Source organism: Cajanus cajan, chromosome 9 (assembly GCF_000230855.2).
Source record: "Cajanus cajan strain Asha chromosome 9, NIPB_CcT2T_4, whole genome shotgun sequence".
In the NCBI taxonomy this organism is placed as follows: Eukaryota; Viridiplantae; Streptophyta; class Magnoliopsida; order Fabales; family Fabaceae; genus Cajanus; species Cajanus cajan.
The window spans coordinates 9,693,286-9,709,285 of record NC_138525.1 but is presented as its reverse complement, the minus strand read 5'-3'; the positions used below and the strand labels follow the sequence as shown (position 1 = coordinate 9,709,285).

Below are 16,000 nucleotides of genomic sequence, written 5' to 3'. Positions count from 1 at the left end.
TAAAAGTAAATAAACTTCTTATATATAAAACCATCTTTTATTAAATAAAAATGAAAAAAACTTTTATATAATATGCCCATATATTATTTATTATGTTATAAATATTCTTAATTTATAATATTTCTTTAATAAAATTAATTAATGACAAAAAATCGTATTAATTTCAAAGTGTTTATATTGCGATTCAATAGGCAGGGTAGATAACATATATTTTTTTAATGATAATAATAATAATTCACTTTCCTACCATTCATGTTTGGGCTATATAAATATAAGGCGAACTTGACTCTCACTCCCCACCTTGCCACTCTCCATTCGACAATAGACAACAAAAAAAGAAGAAAAAAAAATCCATCTGTTTTGTTTTCCCGTGCGTTTCTGGATGGCTCTGTTTTCCTCTGTTTCACTCTGCATGCTTATTCTCTTGTCATTCTTCTCCTTCGTTTCCTGCAATGACTCACTCTCAGTCTCCTTCCCTCTCACCTCACTCCCCCTCTCCACCCCAACGAAGCCAAAGCTCAGAAGCCTCTCCTCCTACAACGTAAAATCCTCCCTCAAATACTCCATGGCCCTCGTGGTCACCCTCCCCATAGGAACCCCACCGCAGCAGCAACAGATGGTGCTTGACACAGGAAGCCAACTCTCCTGGATCCAGTGCCACAACAAAACCCCCCCAACGACGTCGTTCCACCCCGCCCTCTCCTCCTCCTTCTACGTCCTCCCCTGCACCCACCCCCTCTGCAAGCCACGCGTCCCAGACTTCAGCCTCCCCACCACGTGCGACCGGAACCGCCTCTGCCACTACGAGTACTTCTACGCCGACGGCACCTACGCCGAGGGCAACCTCGTCAGAGAAAAACTCACCTTCTCCCCTTCCCAAACCACCCCTCCCCTCATCCTGGGCTGCGCCACCGCCTCCTCCGACGCCACCGGCATCCTCGGCATGAACCTCGGCCGCTTCTCCTTCCCCTCCCAAGCCAAAATCACCAAATTCTCATACTGCGTCCCAAACCGACAAACCCCCACCGCCACCGGCTCCTTCTACCTCGGGAACAACCCCAACTCCCCACGCTTCCGCTACGTCAGCATGTTGACCTTCCCCCAAAGTCAACGCATGCCCAACTTGGACCCCTTCGCCTACACCCTCCCCATGCACGCCATAACAATAAACGGAAACCGCCTCAACATCCAACCCTCCGTTTTCCGCCCCAACGCCGGCGGCTCCGGTCAGACCATGATCGACTCCGGCTCCGAATTCACCTTCCTCGTGGACGCCGCCTACGACGTCGTGCGGGCACAGATAATGAAAGCGGTGGGGCCCAGGGTTAAGAAGGGCTACGTGTACGGCGGTGCCGCTGACATGTGTTTTGATGGCAATGCAATCGAGATCGGACGGTTGATAGGCGACGTGGTGTTCGAGTTCGACCAGGGCGTGGAGATCGTGGTTCCTAAGGAGAGGGTGCTCGCTGACGTGGGCGGTGGGGTCCACTGCGTCGGAATCGGGAGGTCCGAGAGATTGGGTGCGGCCAGTAACATCATTGGCAACTTCCACCAGCAGAATCTGTGGGTGGAGTTCGATCTCGCCAATCGGAGAGTGGGATTCGGTGCGGCCGGTTGTAGCGGATAGGATAGGATAGGACGCATCATGCATGTTGTCGCTATCGCTATCTTAGACTTACAAGTGTTATTGTAACAGTTAGAGCGATTATGAGTGACGCTCGTGTTTGGAGGATGGGTCTATCAAGTGGTAAGGGTAAACGTCAACGTTTTGGACCGATGCGGGGAGTGGGGCTTTGCTTCCTCTTGGGAAAGGAAAGAACCATGCGTCAAACCTCATATTTAAATCATGCATATATATTAATTAATCACTCATGTATAGATAGATAACCATTAGGCGCCACGCCACCAATAATGTTCTACGTCTGTATATTTTCTCATTCTCATTAAGATAAGGTTGAATTGAATGAACGATCTGATGCAAAATACTAAGATGGTTTTTCTGTTTGTGTCCTCTTATTTTAAGATTCCCTCTCTTGAATTAATTTCTCATTCAATATTTCTCAAAATAAACACAAGAACTAATAAAGCTAGCCAGTTGTTGGGGCTATTAAATTTTAGATTAAACTTCATAGGTTTGACAACAGTGGCCTCTACCTAAATGATTAAAAGAAGTTGAACATGTATTTGTGATGCAGTGCATTGTATAAGGTGATAGTGGTATTATTTATTAGAGTTCGTGAAGAAGATCCTTATCGAAACAGTTACCGGCCCTACTGAAGTGATTAATGAGGGCACTTAGCTTTAACGGAATAGACGTTTTAACAAAGCTTCACCACGTCCACGTCCACGAGCACGAGACTCTGGTGATGAAAGAAAAAGACTAAAAAATGAGAAAAAGAAGAATGAGAAATTGCCAAAAACGGAACAGGGCATTGAGTTGTGTAGTGCAAAAGGGAACAAAGTCAGGAGCGGGGGTTGCGTTGTGGCAGTAGATTTTACGAGGAAGAAAAGTGGGGCCCACACAGAGGGACAGCTCAGCTGCTATAGACCGCCCAAGACACGAACTGCTTCCACATAATTCCCGACAATCACATCATTCACATGATTATATAAAACGTGTGTCGTTTAGTTTAGGATAAAATCTACGTACTTGTAGTTGTTGTGCCTTTTTACTCCTTTTCTTTTTAACTAACGTCTACGTGGCCTTTCTATACGCCTCCTCCTCCTTTCTCTCACAATTATTTTGGGCTTCTCAATTACTTTCGCTTCAATCAAAGTATATTGTTTTGCTTGCTTCAAATCTTACCGGCCAAGGGATAAACTATAAAGTAGGGCTAGGTCATAAACAGAGTTAACTCTTTCGTTTGCTTCTAGTATATTTAAGTTTGATTTACTTAAATATATTTAACTTTTATTATTATGTAAAAAATGAAAAAATAGCTCCTATGGATTTTAAATAAATTGATATGACAACCAATCCATTAAGGACAATAACATTTTAAATTCAAATTTTATTATCTTTAATATATATATACTCAAAATAATTAATATAATATCCTTTTGTATGTATTGTGGTCATTGTACACCTAAAAAAAAAAATCGCGTGTGCACCCATATATGCGTAAGGGAATGCTAGCTTTTAATTAATATATTTTTTCATCAACTAATTTTTATATTTCATTAATTGTTGGTAGCAAGCATATAAGTTGCTTTGTTGAATGCTTATAATTAAGAAGTATGATTCACTTGCTACATTGTATTAAATTTTTTAAAAGAAAAAGAAGAACTCTCACAAAATTTTCGCTTAAAATTAAATGGGTAGTTATAAGAAGTATACATTCAATTTTTTTCACAAAATTCAAAAATATATCAGAAGCTATTTATTCTTTAATATGAATTTTATTTTTATATTTATTTTGAAACCGGAGTTTTATAAGATTCTTAATTCTTTAGTTTTAAAGATTATTTAGTTTTGAAATTGAATCCCATTCAATTCTATTTTTTTTAGATTAATTTTAACCTTTTTCTGTTTCCTCTCTAGAATAGATCTCAAGACTAATAAAAACAGTACGTGTTATAAAGCTGCATATACATAAACAAGAAGATCATGGTGGTATGGTGGCAAAGGAGGGTAAATACTCAATAGGGAATGCACAAAAATGGAAAATTAATTATTCATAGTTAAAATGAGGGATAACTCCTCGTGAACTTTATAATATTAATTTGTCTACTATGTCATGCACGATTAGATGATTACTTTTTATTCATAGGTATTTTTTTTGAATTTGGAGACCTTTCATATCTTGAATTTGAACATCTTTCTTTTATCTTTAAACTACCACAATAATTATAAGACATATATAAGAGACATGTTTGAATTACTTCTTGCATAGAAATGTTCATATTAAAGGTTTACTTCACTATTTTTCTAAGCATGAAAAATAATTAACAATTAAGTGAAGATAAAAGTTTGATTAATCAATACCTAATATTGTTTTTTTTTTAAATAAAAGATAAGAAAAAAAATTGTATAAACTTCGATCAAAAGGAGATTAAAGTGGTATTATGTCATCTTTTGAAATAACAGATACTAATAATAATAATAATAATAATAATAATAATAATAATAATAATAATAATAATAATAATAATAGTATTGTATTTGGAGGCAATACCAAAATGGGCCATTTTCTAATATTTTTTAATGTAAATATTGCATTTTTGTCTGAAATTGAAAAGTAATCTAAATAAAAGAAAATTGGTCCGCAACTAAAAAGAAAAGTCCAAATTGATGTGGGACATATCTATGAACCAAAGGCAGGAAAAACGCCACTTGGACATCTGTCTCCGTTAACCAGTGGGTCCAAACATATATATTGAGTGGTCATAGAATTCACTTTGAGGATTGTGTTTCGTTGGGTGGGACTCAGTTTTAGTAGTTTTATTTGCTTCGTTATAAATCGACATGAATATAAAATTAAAACTACAATGTGGTTTATGACAATTTATTTCTTCCAAAAACAATTCATTAAGAAATAAACGATTCTAAAATATGCACGTAACTTTTATTCACCGCAGCAACTACAACTTTCCTCTTTTCACTTTATATTCATGGAGTTTTGCTGGCGTGTACTTTTATAAATATTACACCATTTTAATTTTTTAAATTTGAATACTTGTAATCTTATTTACTAATTATCATTTTTAATTATTTAACACATAATAATAGTGCTAACAAAAATTCATCATACTAAGGGTTTTAAACCCCGCGAGGACAATGAAGGAAAAAAAAGAAAAAAGAAAAAAAAAAAGGAAAGTGAGGTTACATCACACAATTCACATTGACGTTACATGAGGCAGACAGGTGGCTACAAAGCGTGGAGCGTATGTCAATTTTAGGTTGATCAAGTCCATTCTAGAGAAGGAGAAAGTTTCCAACATGTAAAGATGTTGTCTTCATTGAAAGAACCATCATAGGAGTTCTAAATTCAATAAAGGTCACCTAGTGACAACAGTTTACTATAGCTTAATAATTGTGAATACAAAGTAAAAGAAGCAGTTTTTGTTTTCAATTTGGTTTTTGTACAAGATAGCTATAGGTGGGATTGCTTAATTACCATAGGTTTATTGGAATGGTCCAGCGATTAGGAGTATTAATTTGTCTTTGATATAGATTGATTTAGCTTGATGAATTAATCGTCCTCTGACTTTGCTTAATTATTGTCATTTTTTTAATATCAATATATTTTAAAGAAAAAAAAAACTACTTTTATATATGAGTGTACAAATCATTTTTCTTCGTGATAAGTTAAGAAAACAACCTTAATTATGTCATGACACTACTTTTCAGCTAAATTTGTATATTAAGATGCAAATATTTATTGTCCAATACAATCAATAAGAATAAAGAGCCGGAAGAAATTCACCGCTAATTTAATTATGAAAGAATAAATAAATAAGTGAATTAAAATTTGATGTAAATGAGAGATCTCTATAAAATTTGATGTAAATGAAATCTCTATTTGTCTAAAAGGTACATGAATAAATCTCTAACATTGAATTTGTGGTTTTTGATTAATAAAAAATTCTGATTGGTGAAACATTTGCAATAGTACTCTAATATTTTAAAGATAAATATAAGGATTAAGGTAAGTAATAAATCAATAATAATTTTATTTTAATTTGTGTAACTATTCATATAAATTATAGTACGATTAGTTTTGTTGTTCTTGTTAGGAACATTCTTTCTGTCATTCTTGCTAATTAGTCTCCTAAATCTCAAGTACTGGTCGAACCCTATTTCCGAGTGGTGGGGAGGGTACTTATAAAGACACTCCGATGCTCAAGTGAGTATTTGGTACAAAGCAATAAAAACTATTATATTAAAAAAATTATACATGTCCCATCAATCCCATCAATATCATATTTATAGTGACATTCTTGGGTTTAGTGGACTTTTTGGATTATTGGACTATTGCACAAGGTTTTGCATATTGATTATAGTTGACGTGGATGTGTTTAATGTAATTAACACTTGTTTTACTTTACCTCATGGATATTTGTCATAACCGAATACCCATCCAATATGTTCGTCGGCCGAGAGGATATTCGGCATCTTCATTGGCTGTGGGAGTGTTCGGCCTACTCCCTATTTGATGAGGTGCTTGGTCTTCCAAGTTCTTGGTCCTTTAACATTGAGGATAGGTTTACAGGCTTTGGATTAGCCGTTGGCCGAGAGAGTGTTTGGCCTATTCATTGACTGAGGGGGTGTTCGGCCTGTTCGTTGGTTGAGAAGGGTGTTCAACCTGTTCATTGATTAAGGGGGTGTTTGGCCTGTTCATTGGCTAAGGAGTGTTCGGCCTAACTAGTAAAGTGTTGATGGACTTTTACTTTGTGATTACCAATTAGGTGTGATTGTTGATTTTGATTTAGTTCCTTAATCCTATTTATTTACTGTGTTAGTTATACAATCTAAGCAACATGAGTTTGGAGGATCTCAGTGACTTCAGTCTCTTCGGTGATCGAAGATGTCAAAACCTTTATATAAAACCTGAGTGATACAAGTTTAGAGAGTCTCAGCGACTTCGATCTAGGTGCCAAAACCTTTTAATGAAATATGAGTGAGGCGGAAGGGGTGACCGAAATGGTCAAGTTGGTGCGATCATTGGTTGTAGTAAGGGTTTGGTCGCCTTGTTAATTGGTGTGATCGACATGAATGTTGATACATGTTTGTTCGTTCCCTTTCGATACACAAGACCCCTAACTTTGAGAAGCGAAAAATTTAAAAGGTTGAAAAACAGTATATGTGAGATGACATATTAGCCTATAAAAATGTAACAAACACGACCCTTCGTTTCAAAGCGTTGCATCTTGGGGGTCAAAGGGTTGCATTCCTGAAATTGTCAGATCTAATGAATCCAACAATTGGGAAGGGTTGTAACATTTACGACTTCGTTTGGTGGTGACTATAAATAATAGATGGATCAAAAGTTGGTCACTTGCTATCTATGTGTGCTCCAAATTGATCAAGATAAAAAAAAACAAGATTTTCTATTAAGGTACGTTTCATAGTTTCGGGTAGTGATAGTCGAAGAGGCATTCCAAGAGGAGATAGTGGAGGTCAATTTGTCACCTACAGGGTCAAGTGGCTCAGCATCAGGTACCGAAGCTGATTTGTTATCATTGTCGACATTGTCGAGTGACTCGGCACCTACCCACTATTTGAGAGGGTGTAGAAACTCAATATATTGGATGCGATGTGAGCGACGCTGGTGCATCAAATGTTAATGCTTTCAAGGGTCGCCATTGCCAAAGGTAAGTCGAGAATATCTAGAGAAGTCACTAGTGTCTACTCCCGGTATACGAATCAGGAATCAATTGGGCTCCTTTGGACTGCCAAGAAATTTTTTAAATTTTGAGCTTCCAAGGTTTTATTTCCTATTATACTACGATCATCCCAGAATGATGGGGATTGAACCCAGACTTCATGTTCTTGAGTCAAAGGGATAACAATAATAATAATTTTTTCTATGAATACAATTATTTATTACAAAATCTTGGTATCACTTTACCAATTGATCGAACTTTTTATGAGGGTCTTTCGGATATTGAATGTTGCACCAACCTAACTATACCCAAATAATTGGACGACGATGTAAGTATTTTATAACATGTTAATTTTTGGACAACTCCATTGTTTTTACATTTTTACTACTATTGCCCACTTGTTAAAGTCAAGTGACTTGTAACTTCTTACATAATCTCAATTGGAAACTCAAAATAGAGAAGAAAAAAATTCAGAACTAAAATTTAAAATTGGATAATTATAATGTTGAAGAGAAATTTTGAATTTTATTTATAATTTTTTTTAATTTTTGGTGGGCTGACCCGTATAACCTATCAACCCGTGGTGGGCCGGGTGAAAGTGGAGCGGGTTGAAATATACCTATTTACTATAAAATTTAGGTTCATGGTATATATACCTCCTTTTTTCTATAAGTACACTTTCTTTTAAAAAAATAATTAAAATTTTAAAGTATTCTTAATTTTTTGTTTTAAATTTTTTAATTTTACATCCACAATATTTAATTTAGTACTTTTTTTCACATATCTTTCCTCCTTTTTTCAATTTTTACATGTACTCCCTTATTTTTCCTACACCCTACTTATTTTGGTAGCATGTAAAAATTGAAAGAGAAAGAAAGTGTGTGAATAAGAAGAAAAAAATAACAAATTAAAAATTGAAAGTGTAAAATTAAAATTTTTAAAAAAAATTATAAATATTTTATAATTTTTTCTTAAAAGAAGGAGATATACTTATAAAAAAAGAAGAAGGTCTATATATCATGAGCCTAAAATTTATATTATTTTGGCCAAATCTGGCCCATTTTTAAGGTGGCTAGGTTAATCTACGTGCCACAACCCAATTTTCATGGTTCTACCTTTTTTGTATTGCCTACGCTCTTCTCTAGTTAACAATTCTGATTTCTCTTCCTTATTCCATAGCATACAAGCTGATCAAACTTCTTTTTCCGACTATCACATCCATGAAGGACTCATTTTTTTTCCCAGGGCGCATATGGGTCAACGAGGACAATCCTTACATCAAGCTCCTCCTTGCCGAGTTCTATAACACCCCATTGTGGGGTCACTTGGGTGTTACTAAGACATACAAGCGTCTACAGATGATTTTTTTTGGCCCCACATGTTCAAGAGTGTCAAAAAGTTATGTTTCTCAATGCATAATATGCCAACAGACCAAGTATGAAACCGAGAAACTGGCAGGCTTACTACAACCAATTCTCATCCCTTCTTCCAATTGGGAGGATTTTTCCCCTAATTTTATCACTGGGTTGCCCTCATCAAACGGGTATACAGTTATCTTAGTCATCGTGGACCGTTTTTCTAAAGGAATTCACCTTGGTGCTCTCCCAACTCATTACAATGCTTTTACAGTAACATCTCTGTTTGTTGATCTCATTTGTAAGCATCACGGGTTTCCCTGCAACATAATCTCTGATCGTGATCCCATCTTTATAAGTCGATTTTGGCGTGAACTTTTCGCCATTTGTGGCACCAAACTACACATGAGCACCACAATTACCATCCACAATATGATGGCCAAATCGAAGTAATTAATCAAGTTTTGGAGTAATACCTTCGTTCTTTCGTGCATGATCATCCTTTCCGTTGGGCCCTCTATCTGCCACTTGCTGAGTGGAGTTACAACACTTCAGTATACTCGTGCATAGGTTTTTCACCTTTCGAGGTCATATTTGGCATGCCTCCCCCTTCAATTAATCCTTAGTATTTACAGGGTACCTCAACGGTTGAAGTTGTGAATAACTTGCTATCCACTAGAGAGCTCGTTTATTCTTAGCTTGTTCGTCATCTCACTAAGGCATAAGCTGCCATGAAAGCCTTTATTGATCCCAAGCGGCATGACATTGAGTTTGGCATATTGGTGACTGGGTTTATGTCAAACTTTGACCTTTTAGCCAAACTACTGTATCTGGTCCATCCCATAACAAGCTCTCTAAACGATTTTATGGCCCTTTCCAAATACTTGAGCGCATTGGCAAGGTCGCTTACAAGCTCCAATTACCTAATTCATCCTATTTTTCATTGTTCACTTCTCAAATTACACCAGGGCCCACTTCCTTTGGTCACGACACCCCTGCCTTCATCTTCTGTTGACAATCAACCTATGCTTGAGCCCCTCTCTATTCTAGGTTCCAAATGGGATTCAACCACTTCTCCACCTACTCGGTTGGTTCTGGTGCAATGGCAGGGTCTCTCTCCAGAAGACATGAGTTGGAAAAAGTGGGGCGATCTTTGTTCTACATTTCACCTTGAGAACAAGGTGAATTTTATTGGAGAGAGATGATAGCAATACTTCCCACGAATCTGAGGCCCAAGATGAAGGCCCGAGACCCAAACAAATTACCAAGAAATCTTATTACCTTCAGGACTACGTGTGAAAGTTGTTAGAAAAATAATACACGTGCAACTGCCATATACGAATTTTTATTCCTCCTGCTAGATGTTATATTTCTATTACCGAGAATCAAGGAGAGCAAATGATTTATGATTGTAAACGTTATATATATTTTGATCTATGATTTTATGAAGGCGGTGAAAAATTATTATCAAATTTATTCTTATTATTTTGTTAGGATAGTTCTGGAGGTCTCTTGTCCTCGAAAACAAGGCATATTATTCCCTACACCTATCAGTTCCATTAGATAAAGTAAGAGATTCTCATATAGGTCAAACCTGATAAACGTCACGTAAAATATGGATATCAGATTCTATAATAGAACCTAAAAGAGGACAGAGGTTTTCATCATCTATCCCACAATGACATCTCTTCAAATTAGTTTTAAGCTCATTCTAAAGAATAGTCTAAAATCTAGATGAAGCTCCGAATGCGGTGAGAAGGCGTTATAAGAACATAATAAATACTGAATGGAATAATATGTTGAAAAGTAATATACCAACCTGTGTCATTAACAGTAATGATTAGTATTTCCTTATTCAATTTTTTATTTTTTTTTTCTTTTGCACATTTATAAAACAAAGTATAAATCTATTGTATAAAATAAGTTCATGCACAAACATATGACATCTTTATTTCTAATAATACTCAAAACCAATCAAATTAAATATAAGCCTTTAATCTTGTTTGTTTCACTAGGATAAGCAACATTTAACAGAAGAAATGAAAAGACTTCATGTTGTGGAATAAATTATTAGTGCAAAAATTAAATTTAAAATCGGAGTTTTAAGATCGGTTATAAGGTAATTGATCTTAAAAATGACGCGATGGCAATGTACTCGATCTTAAAAGTGACGCGATAACAATTTTGTAAATAATATAAATATTTTTAAAATCGGTTAAAATTTAACCGATCTTAAAAATACTTTTAAGATCGGTTATTTTATGACCGATTTTAAAAGTGTTACTTTTAAAATTGGTTATTTCAAAACTGATTTTGTATGTAGTATACAAAATCGGTTTTTAAATAACTGATTTTAAAAGTATTGTCAAAAATCTTTTATATTTTCTTCCATTCTCATTCTCTTTAATCTTTCCCTCCATTCCTTTTTTTACTCTCTCACACTCATTTTCTAAAATCTCCAATAAGGTAAATTTCTTTTTCGTTTTCGTCTTCTCATGCTTTTCTTGTGTCTCTTTTTATTTTCTCATGTTCTTCTCTTGTTTCTATTTTCGTTGTAGGTTCATTTTGAGTAAATTTTGAATCTGGAACGGTCCATTGTGCAAGGAGAACGCCCGTTCTTCAAGGAGAACGACCCATTCTTCAAGGAGAACGACCGTTCCAGTTTTGAAACACCCATTCCAGTTTAATTTTTTCCATGACCAGCTCTTTTAAGATCAGTTATAAAACAACCGATCTTAAAAGTTAACTTTTAAAATCGGTTATTTAACCGATTTTCTTTTTCAAAAATACATTATGAAAAAATATTTTTAGAATGTTTTTGGACTAAAGATTTTACATTTAATAGTAGAAAGTTGTCTCATGCTTGCTAAGTGAGCCTTGATCTCTGGATGAAGGGCAATTATATCTCTGATGAGTGGAGTAAGGACCACTAAGGAAGAGTGGATCTCTGGTTGACGCAAGTTTACTAGCTTGTTGAGCTATAGGTTGTGATTGAGCGACATCGACGCTCTACCAAGACTCACTTTTATGGGGTCACTCAATGAGGAAAGTCTCGCTAAGTTAGGATCCATCCAAAAAGATTTTATTTACTAAAGGGCAATTCAACAAGAGGTTCTCTTTTATTACTTTACAATCACTAATCATTTGCTCTCTTTGATTCTTGGTAACAGAAAAATAGCATCTAGCAGGGGGAATAAAAATTCGTATATGGCAGTTACACATGTATTATTTGTTTAACAACTATCACACATAGTCCTGAAGGTAATAAAGTTTCTTGGTAATTCGTTTGGGTCTCGTGCCTTCATCTGGGGCCTCAAATTCGTGGGAAGTATTGCTAGGTATCAGGAACCAGGACAGATGATTTCTTTACTAGTGAAGCAAAGACTAGATTTTGGATATATAATATCTACACACGATCCTTAGCTTCGAATTTTTTGGTATAACCCTTTGGGTCATATGACATGCTAAAAATGATGTCATTTTTGCATGTAAGCATTGGAGGATGGGAATAATTCTTTACAAGGCTAATTTTACTACTATATGGAGGGGGGGGGGAAACTCTCTTGGTATGGAGGGGCATAGATTAAATAGAGTGGTGGAGAAGATAGGGAAAGCACAACACAATAATAACACTCACTTATTACTACTATGACAGGAGCCTCTTCCCATTTTCTCTCCCTGTTCCTTTTCTTTGTAAGCAATGGCTACTATGGGACGATCCTTTATGAGTATCCTTTTTCTTTCGAGAAGCGCACACACCTCTTTCTCTCAATGATGTAGGTAGGGGTGATAACATGTCAAATCAACTTTAAATATATAAATTAGAGTTGTTTTATAAAATCAAAATTAACTCTGCTTTATTATTTATTATAATATTTTTTTATAGATTAATTTTTTTAAAGGATGGAATAACTTATTAGCTTATTTTATAATTAATATATTTAAAAGTTTATTTTACATTAACAACATTAAATAAATTAATAAATTTAATTTTAAATAAATTAATAATTATATTTTTAAAAATATGTATATATCTTTGTTTAATTTACATGATAAGTCTTTTTTAATTTGCATGATAAAATATTTTACACTATTATGATTATTAAAATTTAGAGTTTAAAATAATAAAAAAAATAATTGAGAGACAACTCATACATACTCATGTAGTACACTCACACACAAACTCCAATGTAGAAAAGATAAAACCTTATTAAAAAGAAAATTCTAAATGTTTCCTATATCACATTTAAAATATTCTAAATAATCAACCATGAAAATAAAGAAAAATAAATGAAGATGTAGCTATTACAATTTTAATTTATTTTTGATATCTTGATTTCGTACGAATAATAAATGTAAAACATTTATGTGTAGTGTTATTACTAGAAATAGCTAGGATGATGAGATCATCTAGTAAGATCTCCCTCTATTCTTGTAGTTTGATGTTGGATGATATGATCTTCCTTCCTCACTCCAAGAAAAAGTACTTGCAAAAAGGATTTTGACAATTAAATTATTAGATGTCTGATCTCTCCTTTCCTTGTTTTACATACCTTTTTCTTTGTTAATTGTAATTGGCAGTTAATGTTGATTGTATGACAGTTATATTTAACATGTGAGTAAACTTTTCTTTACGAAGATACAATGTTGAGTTGATATACTTCATTATAAATATTAATGGAGATCGGTATCAAGTCGATAGTGTTTATAGCCGAGTTCACATTGGCATACAAACTAGGTAATATGTATATAATCGAGTTTTATTTACTTGGCTAGGTTAATTGGTACATGTAGTAAAAATGTAAAAAAATTATTAACAATTTGAATTTTTATATTGAACAATCACTATCCGATGAATATGCGAATTGAACAATCAATTTTTTATATTCCCTTCTCTCTTGTATTTTATTGTTGTTTTCTCTCGATGACAATTCATTCTCTTCTCTTTAGAGCACAAGGATGCATGCATGTTAATTATGAGAGACAACTAGACTACTAATCTATAAAAAGAAAACACGAAATCCTAACTCTTGCATAACCCGTTAGTAAAAGTTTGTTAATTCACTGTTTGTTACTCCCCTCTTAAAATTTAAATAATTATTTGTTATGCTAGAAAATATTCTTTTTATCACTGTTATCAAAAGAATCTTAATTAATTAATTCAAAATCTTATATATAAATATATAAGATAATATCTCTTCAAATAATTTAGAATTTTTTTTATTTTCTTTCAAATACACGATATAATATATCTTTGAATAATATTGATGATGATTTTCGCAAACCTACCACTTGGCAAGTGAACCAAGTTTCGAAGTAGTATTTAAATATCGTCCTCAGGGATTTGAGTGTTTAGTAATTCTCGCTCTAATGGTTTAAAAGAGAATGATTTTAAAATTGCAATTAAGTGAAAACAAATTCGAACAACAGAATAAAGTAAACGTAGTAAAGACAATGATTAAGAAATAAGGATTGGGTTAGAAGTACTTGCTAACTCGTATATCTTCTTAAAACAAATGCAATTCTAATTCCATTATTTTCACGTTTATTAAATAATCCAACAAGATTCCTCAAGGTTGAATCCTAAAGTCATTAAGCTCAAAACATGATTCCTCTATGTTTTGAGTTTAACACTTCGCATTAAGAACAATAACTTGAACAATGTGACTAACCAAATCAAGTCTATTCCTAGAACAAGAAATGATTAGGTGCAAGATTCGGTTCGGGTTTTCGAAAACGTTTTCCAACTGGATTCAAAATCCAAAAATCATACAACGGTTGATCAAGCCGATATAAGCATTAAGAGAAGAATCAATGCACAAATAATGAGATCAAAATGCATATATTTAAGAAGAAGAGGAGTTAGTAGTTACATCCAACCAATCCTTAAGAAGTTTAGCCACACATGGCCATTACAGGATCAAAGAGTGAAAAAAAGAAATTACAAAGCAAAGGATGAAGAAATGGAGTTGATCTTCGTTCCCAAAGGATCCAGCTTCCAAGTCTTTGTTCTTCCTTCGTTCTTCCCTCTTCACGTGCTTCTCCCCTGTTTTTCTCTATATTTTTCGTGCTCTGTATGTTCTCTCTAGGTTCTCCTCTTTTTTTCCTTTTATATCAGCTTCAAAACAAGGCCAAAAAGTGACTCTTATTTCCACGGCTGTAGCTGCAGATTCACGGCTATAACTGTGGAGAGTCCTTCAAGATGAAGAAACCTCTGGCGCTGCAGCTATAGCTCCACAACTATAGCTGTGGACACTCCTTCATGATTAAGCAACTCCCTGAGCTGTAGCTGTGAAACCACAGTTATGGCTGTGAGTCTCTGTGGCTTTCCTTGATCTCCCAAGCCTCAACGCTCAAGCTTTGGACTTGCAGCTTTAGCTTCAAGTCTCTGGAACTTCAAAATGCATTTCAGATTTCCACAGCTATAGCTGCAAATCCACAGCTATAGCTCCAACTTTCTGGACCTCTAAATCCTTCCCAGACTTCCACAGCTCGAGCTCCAGATCCACAGCTATAGCTTCAAGTCTCTGGAACAAAAAATGAGCATTCCAGATTTCCACAGCTATAGCTGTAGAACCACAGCTATAGCTGCAAGTTTCTGACCTTCATAATTTCTCCCCAGATTTCCACAGCTCGAGCTCCAGATCCACAGCTATGGCTGTGGATCTCTGCCTTCCTAAAAAACCTGCAAAAGATGAGGAAATTCCTTAAGATTTTGCTACTACTCCTCTACTCTTTTAGTATAACTTGATTCTTTAAATAAAGGGAGGTAAAATAACATATATAATATCTACAATTACCAAAAAGAGTTCCAAAAGTTGAGTGTAAATCATACATAAAAGAAACTCAACAAATATAATTTTAAAATTTGTATTTTCCTTCAAATGCTTAAGAAATATATATTTAATATAATTTCAAAATCTTTATTTTTCTTATCTTGAAACACTCTTATTTATAAAATCTTTAAAACAATCAAAGTCATAATATATAATCAAAATACATTAAAATAAGTAAAGTAAGTTTATATCTCTAATAATGAATATAATAACTAATTTATAATTTTGTCTTCAATTAATAAAAATGTTCGTAATTATTTAAAAAATCTTTAATGTAATTATAAAGCCTATTCAATTAATTTAAAATATTTAATAAATTTATAATGTCACATAAGTTACACAATTATTAGGGGGAAATTTGGGGTCTATTTGATTAAAAAAGTAAAAGAGGGGAGAAATTTTAATGGAAGGGGAAAAGTGTTAGAAATTCTATTGGGTTGAAAGGAGGAAAACCAGGAAGAAGGATAACTCTCTTTTTTTGTT

General features: G+C 34.3%; 1 protein-coding gene across 1 annotated transcript; it reads left to right on the top strand.

The window, feature by feature from the left end:
• The first annotated feature begins 281 nt into the window (after positions 1–281).
• LOC109788287 (aspartic proteinase PCS1) lies at positions 282–2,016 on the top strand. The gene has a single exon (XM_020346975.3). It carries the CDS (start codon positions 383–385, stop codon positions 1,625–1,627), a length of 1,245 nt encoding a protein of 414 aa, XP_020202564.1. The 5' UTR covers positions 282–382; the 3' UTR covers positions 1,628–2,016.
• The last annotated feature ends 13,984 nt before the right edge of the window (positions 2,017–16,000 follow it).